General features: G+C 49.1%; 1 protein-coding gene across 1 annotated transcript in view; it reads right to left on the bottom strand.

Annotated features, from left to right (window-relative positions):
* SBDS (SBDS ribosome maturation factor) overlaps positions 1-16,985 on the bottom strand; it is a 30,222-nt gene that overhangs the window by 8,513 nt on the left and 4,724 nt on the right. Inside the window, exon 2 of the mRNA XM_088445932.1 lies at positions 16,245-16,374. Within this exon, the coding sequence (XP_088302058.1) occupies positions 16,245-16,374 (130 nt within the window). The remainder of the gene's footprint in view (positions 1-16,244; positions 16,375-16,985) is intronic.

Below are 16,985 nucleotides of genomic sequence, written 5' to 3'. Positions count from 1 at the left end.
GAGTGGGTCTGAATCAGGGCCAAAGTTACAACATGATAAAGTGAAGCCATCAGCAGGTATTTCAGTAGAGGTCATGTAAGTATTTGTATATCCATTACAAATTTGGCAAGTTTGAATCTCCTGTACATGATGCCACACAGGTACAAAGGCAAAACAAGAGATATGGTAAGAACTTACCTTTGTTATCTCTGTTTCTACGAAGTCCATAGGGTCCACAGGGTTGACCTTGGGGTATAGGTTGGGAACCAAATCCGGGCACCACGCAGTTAAAGCTTTTAGCTCCCAGGATGCACTTGGGTCCACTCTCCCTATAACCCCGCCCCCCAGCCAGAGGCACCTCAGATTGTAAGTAGCCAAAGGCCGGAGGAGGAGAGAAAAAGAGAGAGAAAACTGGAACACTCTAGAACCATACTCACAGAAAAGGAGACGGGAAGCCGGTGACCAGTAACACAGCCCATATGAAGCCAGGTGCGTCAGGGCGGGCGCCCTGTGGACCCTATGGACTTCGTAGAAACAGAGATAACAAAGGTAAGTTCTTACCATATCTCTTGTTTTCTACTTCAGGGTCCATAGGGGGTCCACAGGGTTGACCTTGGGGATGTCCCAAAGCAGTTCAACCAAGGGTGGGGACGCTCCTGTGCTGAGAGGAGAATCCGTCGCCAAAAAGGAAGCATCCTGAGAGGCAAAGGAAACCAATGCCTAGAACCTTAAAAAGGTATGGACAGAAGACCACGTGGACACCTAGTAAGGCAAAACAGCCGAGGCGCCACGACGAGCCGCCCACGAGGGTTACACGGCCCGAGAAAAAAACAAGCCTCAACGACAGAAATGCCCACCCATGGGTAGGCCCCTGAGGAAGACATACGAGGCCATCCAGTCAACATTTCATTATAGGCCGGCCATCGTTTCCTGTTAAAACCAGAAACCGCAGACCACCAATAAGGAGTCCGCTTACCATAAGGAACTTGAACGGATCACATAAAGCCAAAGAGGCCGGACCACAGTTCATGAGGCCACAACAGCCGAGAGGACTGGGAACTGAATGGCCATACCATAAGTTCCAGAATAATATGGAACCTAAAAACCACTTTAAGAAGAAACACAGGGCGAGAGCAACTCACACCCTGACATGATGCCCTCCAGAAGAGGGAGCCACATGAGAACGCTCCCCATTCAGACACTCTCCTGGTTGATTTAAACACCCTGAGAGAGAGAGAGAGAGAGCTTAAACAATAGACCATGTAATGGCTATCACAACCAGCGGTTCCATTGACTGTCCCCGGAGGGAACAGAGAACCACTACTAACTCCCCAGGAGTCCCTAGGGAGGACAAGTGGAGACATAATCCAGAAAACACTCCAAAGGATGAACTGGATACCAGAGCGGAGCAATTCCATATCTTAACCATACCGACAGTGTAGAGATCCGCACTGTCAGGAAGGCCAGGCCAAGGGTGAAACCCAAGCCAGCTGGAAGGAATGCCAGAATATCTGGAAATCCTGGACACCGGAGGATCGTATCGACAGGTACGATACCATAAGAATTATGTACGCCACAGTCCGTGGCCGATCCCAGCAAAGTCTGGCCTATCTGCTCTAAACATCTCAATGAAGACAGAGCCAGGGAAGCCCGAGGACCACAGTAGGGGCGCAGTTAAAGACAAGCGATCCAGATCCAGGGAAAAACAAGGACCCTGAGATAACAGGTCCAGATAGTGAAGCAGTAGGAACGGAGCATCGAGGAGGAGACTCCGAAAATCTTAGTACCAGTGATGTCTGGGACGACCTGGAGCCCCCAGAAGGAAAGCCCCTCCGTCTCGAATTAAACTTCCGAAGACCTCGAGGAAGAAGGGAGACCGGAGGACACAGGTACACAAAGTGGAAGGACCACTTCACTGACAAAGAGTCACTGAAGGTAGCTTCAGTACTCCTAGAGCTGGACTGTAACACCGGTAATGTGTGATCGAGTCAGAAGGCCATGGGGATCAATCCCCTCAGGGAGGCCCCCTCTGCTCACCAGGAGTTGAAACCTCTCTTGGAGAAGAGACTAGTCCCCGGGATGCACGCCGTGACGGCTGAGGAAGCCCGCTTCCCAATGGAGAGCTCCGGGAATAAACACCGCAGAGTTGGCCAGGAGAAGACCCTTGGACTATGTCAGAATGGGTGACATTCCTAACATTGCCACCCAACTACCAGTGTTGCCTAGATGGAAGCCACTGTTGTGACACTGTCGGACTGAACCTATTCAGGTTTACCGTGACAAATGGGTTAGGCCAGAGTGAAAGTCCAAGACAGCTTGAAGTATCAACAAGTTAAGTGGCAGGGCAGAAGCGACAGACGTCCAACTGCCCCGAAATGAATGCGGACCAGACACTGTCTTTAGCAAAGAACACCCTGGACGAGATGGCCATAGCCACCCGGACAGAGACCAACTCGCCTCCGGAGAAAGTATCATCGTTCGAACAGCGATCCGATGGAAAAAACTCGATCCATCTGGAGGGGAGTCAATTATGGCAAGGCCTGGAATGGAACTGAGCACATTCCACCCTACCAAAAGGTAGACACTCTGGTAGACCGCGCATCACAAAGAGTAATGACATATGTCGACTGCGTAGATATCCGCACACTCGAAGTTGAAGAGTGGAGATCTTGTCTTACGCCAGAAAAATTCTCAGATTCTGAGAATCCAGCAGTGCTCCCAGATGAAGAAAACCCTGTGAGGGATGCAGGGAGGACTTTTCCTCCGTTGACTAATTATCTGTGCCGAGAAGAAGCCCCGGTTATCCTGACCTGGCGGTAAAGTACCTTGGTGATCCTGCTAAAAGCAGGAGACCGTCCAGAGAAAGGAGCATTCGGATACACTGAACAGGTGAACTGTCAGAAAATCCATAAAGCTGGTAAACCCCGGTGGAGTTGAGGACAGCCCCAAAAGGCAGAGCCCGAAACTTACAAGTGTTGCTGTGGCACAGCAAACCTGAACCCATGCTGATGAGAGGGCTCTGTATGTACCCGTAGGTACGTATCCTGAATACTCGGATATACCATAAAATCCCCAGGTTCCAAACATCGGATGATGGAACATGGACGATTCCACCTGAGTCAAGGCACCGTTGGAATCTGATTCAGGGATTTGAGACAGAGTATAGGCAAAGGAGGACCAGTCGGTCACCGCCCCAAAAAGAAAGTAGAACAACCAGTCCCTCACTGAGATAGTGAGGTTGGCCGAAATAGCTCTGCTTACCACAAAGACTGTATAGCTTTCTGGGATTGTAAGGCCCTGATCAGTTCTGAAGAAGGGCCCATGTAACAATGCCTGTGAGGAGGCTGCATGAGCAATGAGAGGCCGTTGAGAATCAGTACCTCACTCTGGAAATTCCCCAGATGTAGACCTGTCCCGTCAGGCTGAGGGTATATCCTCAGGTGTAGAAACAGGGTCGTCCGGAAGTCCAGGACTGCTCGGTACTGGATATGGTGGCCCCCGTGGAGGCCGACAGCCTAGGAAAAAACAGGCCTTTAGGCTGACCCTGAGGACAAAAAGACTTAACAGAGTTAGTCCGAATGTAGTGGGAGTAGCTAAAGACGGTATCTCCCCATTAGTGATACTGCCAATGATGCAACGATCTTGTCAAGGACAGGACCAAACAAGAACTTCCCCCTGGAAGGAGTGTGCACCTCTGCTTTCCCATAACGCAGCCATAGGGTACTGCGGCGGATACAGCCGCCGCCGAAACCCTGAAAGTTAGAAGACCGGCATCCCATGAGGTAATCCCACATATGACCACTGCATATTTTGTGAGCGGCAAAAAGATATTTGAACCTCAGACGTGTTGGAGGGGAAAAACGTCACAAAAGCATCACCATGCGATGGCCATGGTAGGACGGGCAACAGGCCCTGAAAACGATCCGTAAAATTCGTCCAGGCCGGGATGGGAGGCGTATTAATGCCTGTAACCCGATGATTAACATACAAATCCATCCCAGAAGGGGATTTCCATTACTTGTGAGGACCCTCAGGGAATGGGAAACAGGAGGCCTTTGTGACTCCTCGTATCTGGGGACAGCCAGACTCCCGCTATGAGATCCACCCGCTGGGCAGAAAACGGGAGATGTATGATACTGGTGCAGGATCGACATTCTCTATATCCAGAATGAGCCTGGCTACCAGCCCCAAAGCAGGGATAATAATACTTGAGATCGGCTCCCCCCATGTGAGAGGGAAAGAGCCGAATATACCATCCAGTTCACGGCAGAGCCACTGGTCAGTAACCACAGGGCGTATATCACGCCAATTAGTATTTCGTATAAAACGACATCCACCAGGGTGGCCGTTGTGGTAATCCCTGCAAGGGGAATGACAGACCGATGTGGTATCGGAGGTAATTCATGTACTGTGAAAAACCCCGGCAGGGAGCGATAGTCTGTGACACAGGGGTAAATTGCAAGAAATTGCGAGATACCCCGAGTTCCAAAGGGCAGTATGGTGAAGTAACTCCAAGCGAGTGACAACAATGGGGCCCGCCCGGCGATCCTCAAAGGAGAGGATCCTGAGAAACAACGCCCTTTAAGGGGGTCGTGCAAGGGGCCCGGCACCAGATGGTGCCGCATACGTAAACCTTTCTGAGTTAAAATCCTCCGCACTAATTCCTGCAGGCTATGACTTGCAGGATAGCAATAATGGGTGCAGTATCGTGTGCAATCTCCTGGTCAGATATATCTGACTATCTTGACGGAAATATTAAGCAGCGCCATACCGGTCCTGACTGACGCTAAGATTAGCTGCAGGAACCCATTATCAGCGTACGCAACTCACAGTTCCATCTAAAATATGGCAACGTGCAGCACGCAACAGTATGTGACAAACCTCACAGATATTAACAAATATATATATGTGAGGTCTCAGAACCACCCCAGGTACACCTGTATTAGGGCAGATAAAGAAAAGGGATAGATATACACTGACAGGTGAGAGAAAAAGCAGACAGTCAGCACTAGCATAAGTCACATACAATGCAGAAAAATATATATACATACATAAGCATGACATATAATATACTGCACAATGTCGCTACATTCAACTGCCCAGATTCAGTGTCTGGGAAGGCTATAGCGCTGTGTACACTCACCCAAATGGTCAGGTACGCAGGGGGACTGGGCTCACTGACATCCTAAGAGTTCTGCAGCACCACAGAGAGAAAATGGCCGCTGGAGACCTCAGAAGAAGCGTGGCCCGCGGAGGAAGCAGCTCAGCGACGCCAGACTGTAGTATTGAAAGGCGCGCTGAGCTGAGGGGAGGAGCCGCTAGACAGGGAAGGCTTCCTCCCCTGGCTAGCAATTAACCCCCCGGGATGCCGGCTCCCGCTGCCGCTATAATCCCTGGTGGGCTGTGGACACGCGGGGTATGCCTCCATGGAGGGGGAGCCCGCCGCCACCGCTAGCGCCTCCGGTCTGTCCCCAGAGACCGGAAGCATAAGGCTGCATATTCACACGTGGATCACCGCAAGCGGTGACCACGCGACTTACCTGTCCCCGTCGATCCGGCAGCAGCCCAGGGATTCCTCCAGAGCCCGGCTAGTACAGACTCTGGGGTCCCGCTGCGATCCCCAGATCTGTACTGGCGTCGCAGCGCCGGCGGGGTGTATTAGCGGCAGCTCAGACGTCCATTGGACAGTCTGATGCTGCCGCTCTGAAGAGTAGTAAAAAAATAATAAAACAAAACTCTTTTAAGTTTAGAGGCTGCTAAGCAGCCCCCCTGCAGTAACGGTGACCCGACTCCGGCCGGGCACCAACTTAAACTGAGGTGCCTCTGGCTGGGGGGCGGGGTTATAGGGAGAGTGGACCCAAGTGCATCCTGGGAGCTAAAAGCTTTAACTGCGTGGTGCCCGGATTTGGTTCCCAACCTATACCCCAAGGTCAACCCTGTGGACCCCCTATGGACCCTGAAGTAGAAAAACCACTGATTGGGGACGCGACTTTGTATCTGGAGCAAACCACGTTACACTGCAAGGGGTGCAAATATATTTAGATTTTCCATGCAGGGTAAGGGTGGCTGCTTTTACATGTAGCCCACAAATGCTGGGCAGCTTTCTTTTTACACTGCAATTCAGATTAGAGTTTGGGAACGCCCTTGTCAAATTGAAATCTCTCTGGACATCCGCCGCACCAGCAATGCAGCATGGTTTTACCCAAGTGCAGAGTTACTTTTACGCTTAGATCCCAACTCAGTATCAGCCCCAGTGGTTATAAAAATCTTTAGCAAACCTGGGCAATCTGTGCCTCCCACACATGCTGGGGCTTGTAGTTTCAGATCACATGGAGAGCCACAAGATGTCCAGGCCTATACTTGAGCATTTATCCCTCTCTATTACAAATGCCCCCAATGGCAGTCTGTAAATATAAATACTGTGACAATCTGAGGATTCCATATTGTTACATGTTTTCACAACTTGTGCGCATTATGCAAGTAGCAAACAATCCTCATAAAGAGTGGCGGTTGCAGTGTTGGGTGTGCAGCCCACTGTCGGGGGTGGGGGGGTTCTGTGTAAACAATAAAAGGTTGGCCAATGGGAGCTAGCGGACACAGGAGTCTGGGGGTGAGCTGATCCGACTCGCCTGTCAGTCACACAGAGACCCAGCTAAATCTTCCCCGGCAGGGTGTTCTGCAGCTGCAGCCATTCTACTGCATGCAGCAGCACATTCAGTGCTGCTGCATCAGCTTGGGGCAGGGTGGTAGTGTGGACGGCACATAAGTGCCGTCCGCGCTACACAGCACAAACACACAGCTGCCCTTGCCAGCAGCTGTGTGTTTGTTTTAGCAGCCGCTGAGAGTCACACAGACTCTCATCAGCTGCTGCTCCCACTGCTGGAGACTCCGTCTTCCGGCTCCCGCAGTGGCTGATGGGAGAGACGCCATGTTGTCTCTCCCATCATGCCGAGCAGGCCGGCCTGGGAGGATGCCGGACGGAGGAGCAGACAACAGAGCACAGATTAAGGTAAGTGGAAGTTGTTGTTTTTTTTGTGTGTGTCTGGGGTGGGGGGGTACTAGGAGCACTGCTGGGGGGCACTACTACTAGGGCACTGCAGGGGGTACTACAAGGGGTTCTACTAGGGGCACTGCAGGGGGTACTACTAGGGGCACTGCAGGGTGTACTAGTACTGGGGGCACTGCACACTGGTGAGACCACTACTAGGGGACACAGCATAGATGGGGATTACAACTAGGGGTACTCCTGGGGGGACTACTGTTGAGGGGGACTGCTACTGGGGGCACGGCTGGGCTGGCCTGGACTCTGTGTGGCTTGAAGGGGCCCCCCGCAACTTAGTTGCCCTGGGGCCCCCACAAGCCTTCATCCGGCCCTGTTCCCCGGTGAGTTTAATGATCGTTTCCTGGCAGCAGCGTTTGGAACAGACTGTTTTAGGATGCAACCACCACTGTTCATAAATAGGCATAATTTGCACTCTACATAAAGTATACCTACCTCCTTCATTTACATACTAATATGAGGTTTGATGCATACATTTAGGCTTGCCATATCATCTTTTTAATTCAGGACACATGAATTACACAGGTTTAGTGGCTGATTAAAACGGATGGAGACTTGATATAATATATATATATATATATATATATATATATATATATATATATATAATAAGTCTGGGCTGCACAGTTACACTTTTTCCTTACAGCACTGGGGTTATGATTTCAATTCCCACTTAAATACTCGGTCATTTCAGTTTGACCAGTGCACAATAATGAGTCTCTATATTTATATAAAGATTCTGGTTTTATAACAGAGTATAATACTTGGTTTCTGGTGTATACAAATGACGCATTTGGTGAATATTTATATTTTAAATTACTCTTAAGTGTTATGTAACAAAGTAAAAACTCTCTCTAACACCACCCTTTATAATGTAACCAAAACCTGCAGCCAATCTCTGCACAAATATGTGTATTCAAATTCATTATATCACTATATTTAATGCCATTCCTTTTATAAAAGGCAGTTTTGGGCCGTGTAGCTTAAGTAACCAACCCACTGCCTGATGTACATCTATTAGAAAGTGAATTAAATTAACAACTTCCCAGCATCATTCATGGACTCATCGTCTACTCCAACCAAGCATCTACTTATTTACACACAGTGGGCCTGATTCAGCGTGGATCGCAACTGCTTAAGAGTACGAATACGGCTGATTGTTGCGTAGTGCGCATGTTTTGCAGTGCGCGAAGGTATCATTGCGATCGCACTGCGATCATGGACAGCCATCGCAGAGTGATTAACAGGCTGTAAGCGTTTGGGGGGAGGTGACGGGGGAGTGGCTGGAGAAGCACAGGCGTGCCTGACCATTTAAATGCCGTCACATGGGCGTGCATCAATTAGCCACTGCGACAGCATATGCAGCTTGAGGGCTCATTGAATGCAGAAACGTTAGCAATTTCTGAGTAAGGTCTGACCTGCTGTAATTGTGTGTGAGGCTCCGATGTTACTTGATGGTACCGATGTTTTCACTGGATTGCAAGTTACTATGAATGCGAGATATGGGTAAGTGGGCGTCTTTATGTAGATCTGCGACGGCTTGGCTATTACATTTATTAGCATATTTTCGCAGCAGACCTGCATGCAATTACGGAGCTGCGATCGCATTAGCGATCCGTAATGAATCAGGCCCACAGTACATTATAATATACTAACCCATAACCCCAATGTCATACACTCCAAACATATAACATGTACACAGGGACATTGCGTTATTACAGATGGTCATTAACAGTGCAGTTCCCATACAGTGCCCACGTTTGTCCTAACCACCAAATCAAATCAGTAGGCTCCAATAGAATGGTAGTCACATTCAGCCATTACCAGCTGAATGTTTGTAGCAACACAAACTCCCCATACATGTGTGTAGATGGCCAGGAGGGGGGACAGCAAAATGCTGAAAATGTGTGAAAAAGCTGAGAGAAGCACATAAATGATGCAGTAATTACAGAAATATGCAGGAATAAAGGACCCTGGCAACTGTGGTGTATTAGGTCACTGACAAATAATATGAGGTGTCACAGCAGGTCCAACTGATTTTACCATTGAGATGTTTTGTCCTGTGTTAGCAAGACTACAATGATATTGTAATTATTATTTCTTATCACAACTCTTATGTTTCACTATTAGATCACTGAGTATCTCCCTTGGGACACCTGCTGTCTGGAAAAACCATTTCGTTCCCTACTAAATGGTTTTGCCAGGTAGGTAGGAAGTTTCTCATAATATGCCATCCCAACACCACGGACAAGGCTCCACATAGGCTCCAGACAGAGTTGTCCACCAAATTTGCCCAAGGGTTTGCCAGATGTAACAGAACCTCCACAAAGCAGACAGCCAATTGGCGTCAGATTGTATTTAAAGAATATATAAATGTGGATATCACCTTTGCTATTATTATTTATACTAGGAGTAGAGAGAAATAACCATACTTTACTTCTTAAAGGTGCCTACACACTTGGCGATTTTTTACACGATCTGGTCGATTCCAACGCATTGGAACGACAGATCGTGTAAAAAATGCCCAAATCGTGAGTCCCCACTCACGATCATGATGCACGTCCCCGCTGGTCGCACAATCTGCCATGCTGTAGGGCAGATTTGCCAATCTGGAACACAATGCACTGGATGCACGTTAGATCTTATGTTATATTGGACAATTTTTACTCCAAATAGTGTGTAGGACTGCCAGGGAGCTGCTTGGGGAGAGTTCAAGGGAAATCGTACATTGTGAGCACATCGCCAAGTGTGTAGGCACCATAAGAGAAAGCTGTAGTGCAAAGTCTGCTTTAGTGCAAATAGAGCACTGTGCCCTTAAATCACCTATAACAATTGAACAATGTACGTTTAATTGTCTTTTAAGAAGACAGGGTTATACAATATGTAAACACAATTGTTCATTAGTTCCTATTAATTATAATTTCCAGCTGTTTACTGTGCTAACATTATTAGGGCAATATCTCTGTGGGATTTGTATGTTCTCCATGTGTTTGCATGGCTTTCTGCCAGGTACTCTGGTAACCTCCCACAATCCAAAAAACAGGATTTTGGTACTTACCGTTAAATCCATTTCTCCGATTCCACAGGGGACACTGGAGCTTCATGACAGTGGGGGTATAGACGGTGGGTTGAGTTGAGCCTGGCACTTTAAAAATCTACAAGTGTGACTGGCTCCTCCCCCTCTATGCCCCATCAACCCCAGTTTTAAAGAACTGAGCCCGAGAGGAGACGGAGAACAGACTGAAGAACAGAGAAGGAGAACAGGAAAAGAAACATCCAACATACTGACACACTGCAAGAACACAGCAGGCTGCAGTGATAAACAGTCACACAATAAAAACAGACAAAACTGCAACAGAACTGAAGCAGAACAAGCAACTGAGAACAGGCAAGAAGCACTGGGTGGGCGTCCAGTGTCCCCTGTGGAATCGGAGAAATGGATTTAATGGTAAGTACCAAAATCCTGTTTTCTCCTTCATCCACTAGGGGACACTGGAGCTTCATGACAGTGGGGACGTCCCAAAGCTACCCTCCTGGGGGGGAGAGTGCTGAACGCCCTGCAAGACACTACGACCAAAATTTGAAGCAGAAGCCGCAAAAGTGTCAAATCTGTAGAAACGTACAAAAGTATGAACCGAAGACCACGTCGCTGCCCTACAAAGCTGTGAAGCCGAGACACCTCTACGTGCCGCCCAAGAAGTACCCACAGAGCGCGTAGAATGCGCAGAAATGGATACCGGCGGTGGTCGAGCAGAAGCAACATATGCCTGACGAATAGTCAGACGAATCCACCTGGCCAAAGTTTGTTTAGACGCAGGCCAGCCACGCCGATTAGCATCATAAAGGACGAATAGAGCCTCTGATTTACGTAGCCCCTCAGTACGGGACACATAAATGCGAAGTGCCCGAACCACATCCAAGGAGTGAGAATCCCCAGAAGAGTCCGACAACGCTGGCACTACAATCGGCTGATTCAGATGAAAACCGAGACCACCTGGGCAAAAAGGAAGGCCGGGTACGAAGTTCCGCCCGATCTTCGTGAAAAATCAAGTAAGGGGAACGGCAGGACAAGGCTCCAAGTTCAGACACACGTCTGGCCGAAGCCAGGGCCAATAAAAGGATCATCTTCCAAGTCAAATACTTCAATTCCACCTCCTGCAAAGGCTCAAAGGTGGATGACTGAAGAAAAGATAAAACAAGATTCAGGTCCCAAGGAGCCGTGGGTGGCACAAAGGGGGGCTGAATTCTAAGTACCCCTTGAAAAAAGGTCTGAACCTCCGGAATCAGAGCTAGGCGACGCTGGAAAAAAATAGAAAGAGCAGAAATCTGCACTTTAAGCGATCCCAAGCGTAACCCCGCATCGAGGCCTTTTTGAAGAAAAAGAAGAAGACGTGGTAAATGAAAAGAGGAAGTGGAGGATCCACGACCTTCACACCAGGAGATATAAGCCCTCCAAATGCGATGATAATACGCTGATGTTACCGGTTTTCTAGCCCTAAGCATGATAGGAATGACCGACCTAGGAACTCCATGGCTTCTTAGGATGGCGGTCTCAATAGCCACGCCGTTAAACGAAGCCGCCGTAAATCCGGGTACACACATGGACCCTGTTGTAGAAGGTCCGATCGTAGTGGAAGAGGCCAAGGTTTGTCTGCCAGAAGGAATAAAAGATCGGAGTACCAAACCCGACGAGGCCAATCCGGAGCCACTAGGATGACGGTGGACGACTCTCGTTTGATCCGCTTGAGAATCCGAGGGAGGAGCGGAAACGGTGGGAACAGGTACACAAGGCTGTACGGCCAAGGGATCAGTAAAGCATCCGCTCCCACTGCTGCCGGATCCATGGTCCTGGAGCAGTAAAGGGGTAGTTGATGATTTATCCGAGATGCCATCAGGTCTATCTGTGGCTTCCCCCATCTGCAAACCAGTTGATGAAAGACCTCGGGATGAAGGGACCACTCCCCGGGATGAAGATCCTGACGACTGAGGTAGTCCGCTTCCCAGTTGTCGACCCCCGGAATAAACACTGCGGAAATGACCTCTACGTGTCTTTCTGCCCACAGAAGGATGCGACTGGCTTCTCTCATTGCCATCCGACTGCGGGTTCCCCCTTGGCGATTTATGTATGCCACTGCCGTGGCGTTGTCGGATTGTATCCGAACCGGAAGTCCTCGTAACAGAGGAGCAGCCTGTATCAAAGCTCTGTAGACTGCCCGCAGTTCGAGAACATTGATTGGTAAGAGGGACTCCTGCTGCGACCAAAGCCCCTGGAAGTGATTGTCCAGAACCACCGCTCCCCATCCGCGGAGGCTGGCGTCCGTGGTGACCAAGGTCCAATTCCAAATTCCGAAGCGCCGACCCGCTAACAGATGCTCCGTCCGAAGCCACCAGAGCAAGGATATGCGGGTCCGGGGAGACAGACGCACCAGCCGATGCATCTGTAGGTGGGACCCGGACCACTGAGACAGAAGATCCAGTTGAAATATTCTGGAGTGAAATCTGCCGAATTGGATGGCCTCGAAGGAAGCCACCATTTTCCCCAGGAGACGGATGCAAAGATGCACAGATACTTTCCTGGGTCTGAGCACTAGACGAACCAGCTCCTGTATGGCTATGGCCTTGTCAAGAATATACGAAGCAGAACAGTGTCTAGAATCATTCCTAGGAACTGAAGTCTCTGGGACGGCATCAACTGAGACTTCTGGAAGTTCACAATCCATCCATGTTGAATGAGAATCTGATGTGTAAGGGACACTTGGTGTAAAAGGACTTCTGCCGTCGGAGCCTTGATGAGTAAATCGTCTAGGTACGGAACTATCGTCACCCCCCGAGAGCGCAAGTGAGACACCATGACGGCCATCACTTTGGTGAATACCCTGGGAGCTGACGAGAGACCGAATGGCAGGGCCTGAAACTGGAAATGAGCTTCCCTGATGGCAAATCTGAGGAAAGCCTGGTGAGGAACCCAAATTGGGACATGCAGATAGGCGTCCTTGATATCTATCGACACCAGAAACTCTTCTGCCTCTAGTCCCGCAATGACAGAATGGAGAGATTCCATCTTGAACCTGTGAAATGAAAGATACTGGTTCAAGGATTTCAGATTCAGAATGGGTCTGACTGACCCATCTGGTTTCGGAACCACAAAAAGGTTTGAGTAAAACCCTTGTTGTCTTTGTGCAGTGGGAACCACCACAAGGACCTCGGCCAGCAAAAGTTTCTCGATCGCTTGACGCAAAATTAGTTGCTTCAAGGGATCGACGGGCAAACCTGTTGTAAAATAACGCCCAGGAGGAGTGAAAGCGAACTCGATCTTGTACCCTTGAGATACCAGATTTCGAACCCAAGTGTCTGGAGAAGTCCGTCTCCAAACCTCCGAGAAATGCTGGAGGCGAGCCCCCACCTTCGGATTTCCGAGATGGGATGGGAGCCCGTCATGCCACAGGCTTGTCTGCTGGCTTGGGATCTGGACGGCGGCCAATATTTGCTTGACGTCCTCTAGCACGGCCTCCTCGCCCCGCTGAAGACGAACCTCGCGATCGTCCCTGAAATCTTGCCGATGCTCGAAAGGAACGAAAGGAAGGTCCCCTAAACGAGCGACGCGGAGGAGGTGCTGATGAAGGTAGAAAAGTACTCTTACCTCCAGTGGCCAGCGAGATCCATTTGTCCAGCTCTGGACCAAATTAAATATCGCCTGTGAAAGGAAGAGCTTCCACTGCTCTTTTTGACTCCGCATCCGCTTGCCAGGCACGAAGCCAAAGTGCCCGGCGAGCAGAGACCGCCGAAGCAGAAATCCTAGCGCCTACCTGGCCGATATCTCTGGAGGCGTCTCCTAAGTATACAGCAGACTCCTGAATATGTTCTGCCAAGGTAATCAGATCTGCCCGCGGAGTGCTGGATCTAAGACCCTCAGTCAATTGTTCCGCCCACTTTTCCACAGCCTTGTTGACCCAAGATCCTACCAAGGCCGCCCGGAGAAGTGCACCTGCGGCCGTATAAATGTATTTCAAAGTGGTTTCTAATCTCCGCTCTGAGGTTTCCTTCAATGTAGTAGCTCCTGGAACAGGTAACGTGGTCTTCTTTGACAACCGAGAAACCGAAGAATCCACAGGTGGCGGGGTCTCCCACCTCTTCCTATTTTCCGCAGGAAATGGGTAAAGAGAGAAAAAGCGCTTAGGAATCTGGAATTTACGGTCCGGATTCTGCCAGGCTGCCGTCATCTGTTCGTCCAACTGGAGAGAAACAGGGAATGTGTCGCCCATCTTCTGTGACCTGGCAAATAAGGAGTCTTCTAACGATTCTGGAGCTTCCTGGCCAGAAATCTTAAGAACTTCCCTTACCGCTAGAATGAGTGCGTCAATACCTTGCAATGCCTCAGGTTCTTGTGAGTAAGTCTCTACGTCTGATTCGTCCAGCATCTCCCCTTCCTCCTGAGACGAGTGATCCGCTGCCGAATCCTCATCCGACTGGAGAACCGCCGGAAGAGCCCTCTTTTTAGATGAGCGACTTACCGTAGCTTCAGGAGCTTTAGACGCAGAACCCATCGCTTGAGCAAGAATATTCACCGAGCGGACTAAATTCTGAGCCCACGCTGGTTCTGCTAGAAAAGAAGGGTGAGATGTGCCAGGTAGATCTTTGGCAGACTCCCGTTCCCTACGGGAAGCGGCTAATTCAGAAGAAAGGTCCGCCATGACCCCGGCCAAACTATTTATGAAGGAGGGAGTGACAGACTGCGTGTTAGCACTGTCTGCTTCACACGTCTCGCACAGGGAAGACCCTTCGGAGCGAGCATGGGTAAATTTCTTCCTGCACTTAGTGCAGGCAAACAGCTTTTGTGATGCAGTTTTTTCTGCCCTGGATGTCATCATGTACTCACAGACAAGCACCACATACAATTCAGGAATGCAGAAGAAGTATAGGGAGAAGCAGAATTACAATAATAATGCTACTCAAGTATGGGAGCAGACAGAGCAATAAGGGAGGAGCAGAATTTCAATAATAATGCTACTCAAATTGCAGGCAGAGCAGTATAGGAGGAGCAGAATTTCAAGAATAATGCAACTCAGTAACAGGGGCAGACAGGCATATAAGGGAGGAGCAGTCAATAGGACCAGAAAGCAGTTAAAACCACCCTCTGTATTTACAGACACCCTGTAGAAGCTGGCTCTCAGTTTTCTCCTCTCCCCCTCCGCTCAGTGCCTTCAGTCTCTCTGAGGCGCCACTCCCGTTCAGAGCGCGCCAAACTAGCCCAGGCAGTGAAGGAGGAAGAGGAGGAGGGACCCATAAGCTCCTCCTCCTAATGGCCGCCGCTTTGTATGCGCGCGGCATACACTTATACAGTGGGGACGTTCTCACCTCTGTGTACCCGCACTGACAGCGGGGGCCAGCGGCAAGACCGCCGCCAGTGATAACCGTGCCGGTGCCTTTTACACAAGCACCGGCACGCAGAGGTAGGAATGCTGCTCCGAGCCTACCTAACAGCCAGCGCCGGTGTTCTATCACAACACCAGCGTGGCACTGACAGCCGCGCGCTGTTACCAGACCCAGCCGTTATTTTCACCTCTCCTGCTAGTCAGGAGAGGTGTGCTACTCACCGGGCTGCTGCGGCCAGAGCGCTGGGCAGTGAGGGGAGAGCGGGGACCCGGACACAAGCCAGTGGTAGCTGTGGCGGGCCCCGCTGAGTCTGATGACTCCTAACTGCCTAAAGCAGCCTCCCCTCCATAGGGTGACCGGACACAGGCTGCAGTAGCCGTGTGGTCCCCTCTCTGGCGGCTCCCACGATGCAGGCAGACTGTCACAGCTAACAGTCTGCCTGTCCTCTTGCTGATGTTTGATTCTTTTACATTTATATAAAAATTAATATAAGGGCTGGAGACAGCCCCTGTGCACCGGCTCTACTCGGGCACATTCTAAAAACTGGGGTTGATGGGGCATAAAGGGGGAGGAGCCAGTCACACTTGTAGATTTTTAAAGTGCCAGGCTCAACTCAACCCACCGTCTATACCCCACTGTCATGAAGCTCCAGTGTCCCCTAGTGGATGAAGGAGAAACATTCTGGTAGGATAACTGGATTCAAACCAAAGTGTATGTCTTTTATAGGAAATTTAGGATGTAAGCTCCCATGGTGCAGGGACTGATGTAAATGATGAAGTATTCTCTGTAAAGTGATAACAATGATTGTACTCTAGCATTTCTGTCACAATACCTGTTTGCAGATTTCGGTCTGATCTTCTGTTCCAAATGCTTTGACAAGATCCTCTTTCTTGGCAACCTGACCTTTAGACACATTCATGAATACTGAGTGAGTCTGTAATACTTCATCAAGATCTTTCTCTCTGCAATCAAAGATATAAATGAAATGAAGTGTTATAGGGGGATGCTTTGTATGACCATTACCAAATGGTCATGAAACATGTTCTGTTTCCGGTAGCACTGCAAATTTAGAAATCAACAAATGATGGAAAATCCCTTACAGTTTTAAAACAAGCATTTCTATTAAATTTACATTATATTTCAAGTGCAAAGAATATCAACAAAAGTTGTAATTTCTTAATTGAATCTATTACTTTTCAGGTCATTAATGTTTTAATTATGAATGAAGATTCATAGTTACTGTCATTCCTCATGGCTGGCTTTATTGCTTAGAAGCATAACACAGAAGTGACAACTGCAACAGCAAGTCACAAATGCATATAGCCCATAAACCACTAGTAAACAGTATGATATAGGATCAATTTTCAAAATAAGCGTGACCACGTATTATTTCATTCAGTGATGCAGCCAGTTGACTGATCCTCACATATATGGTCAACTTTGGATTACCTTTAATGTTTAGAATTGTTTTTACAGATTTCCATCACCCGGAGTATGCATTATTTTGTCTCATCCACCTTTTTGAACATAACAGTCAATGTCAGCGAATTAAGTATGAATTGGCCAGTGACTT

Source organism: Taudactylus pleione, unplaced genomic scaffold (genome assembly GCF_031769625.1).
Source record: "Taudactylus pleione unplaced genomic scaffold, aTauple2 ptg000391l, whole genome shotgun sequence".
Taxonomy (NCBI): domain Eukaryota; kingdom Metazoa; phylum Chordata; class Amphibia; order Anura; family Myobatrachidae; genus Taudactylus; species Taudactylus pleione.
The sequence above is the reverse complement of the archived record's forward strand: the minus strand, read 5'-3'. Positions and strand labels throughout refer to the sequence as shown.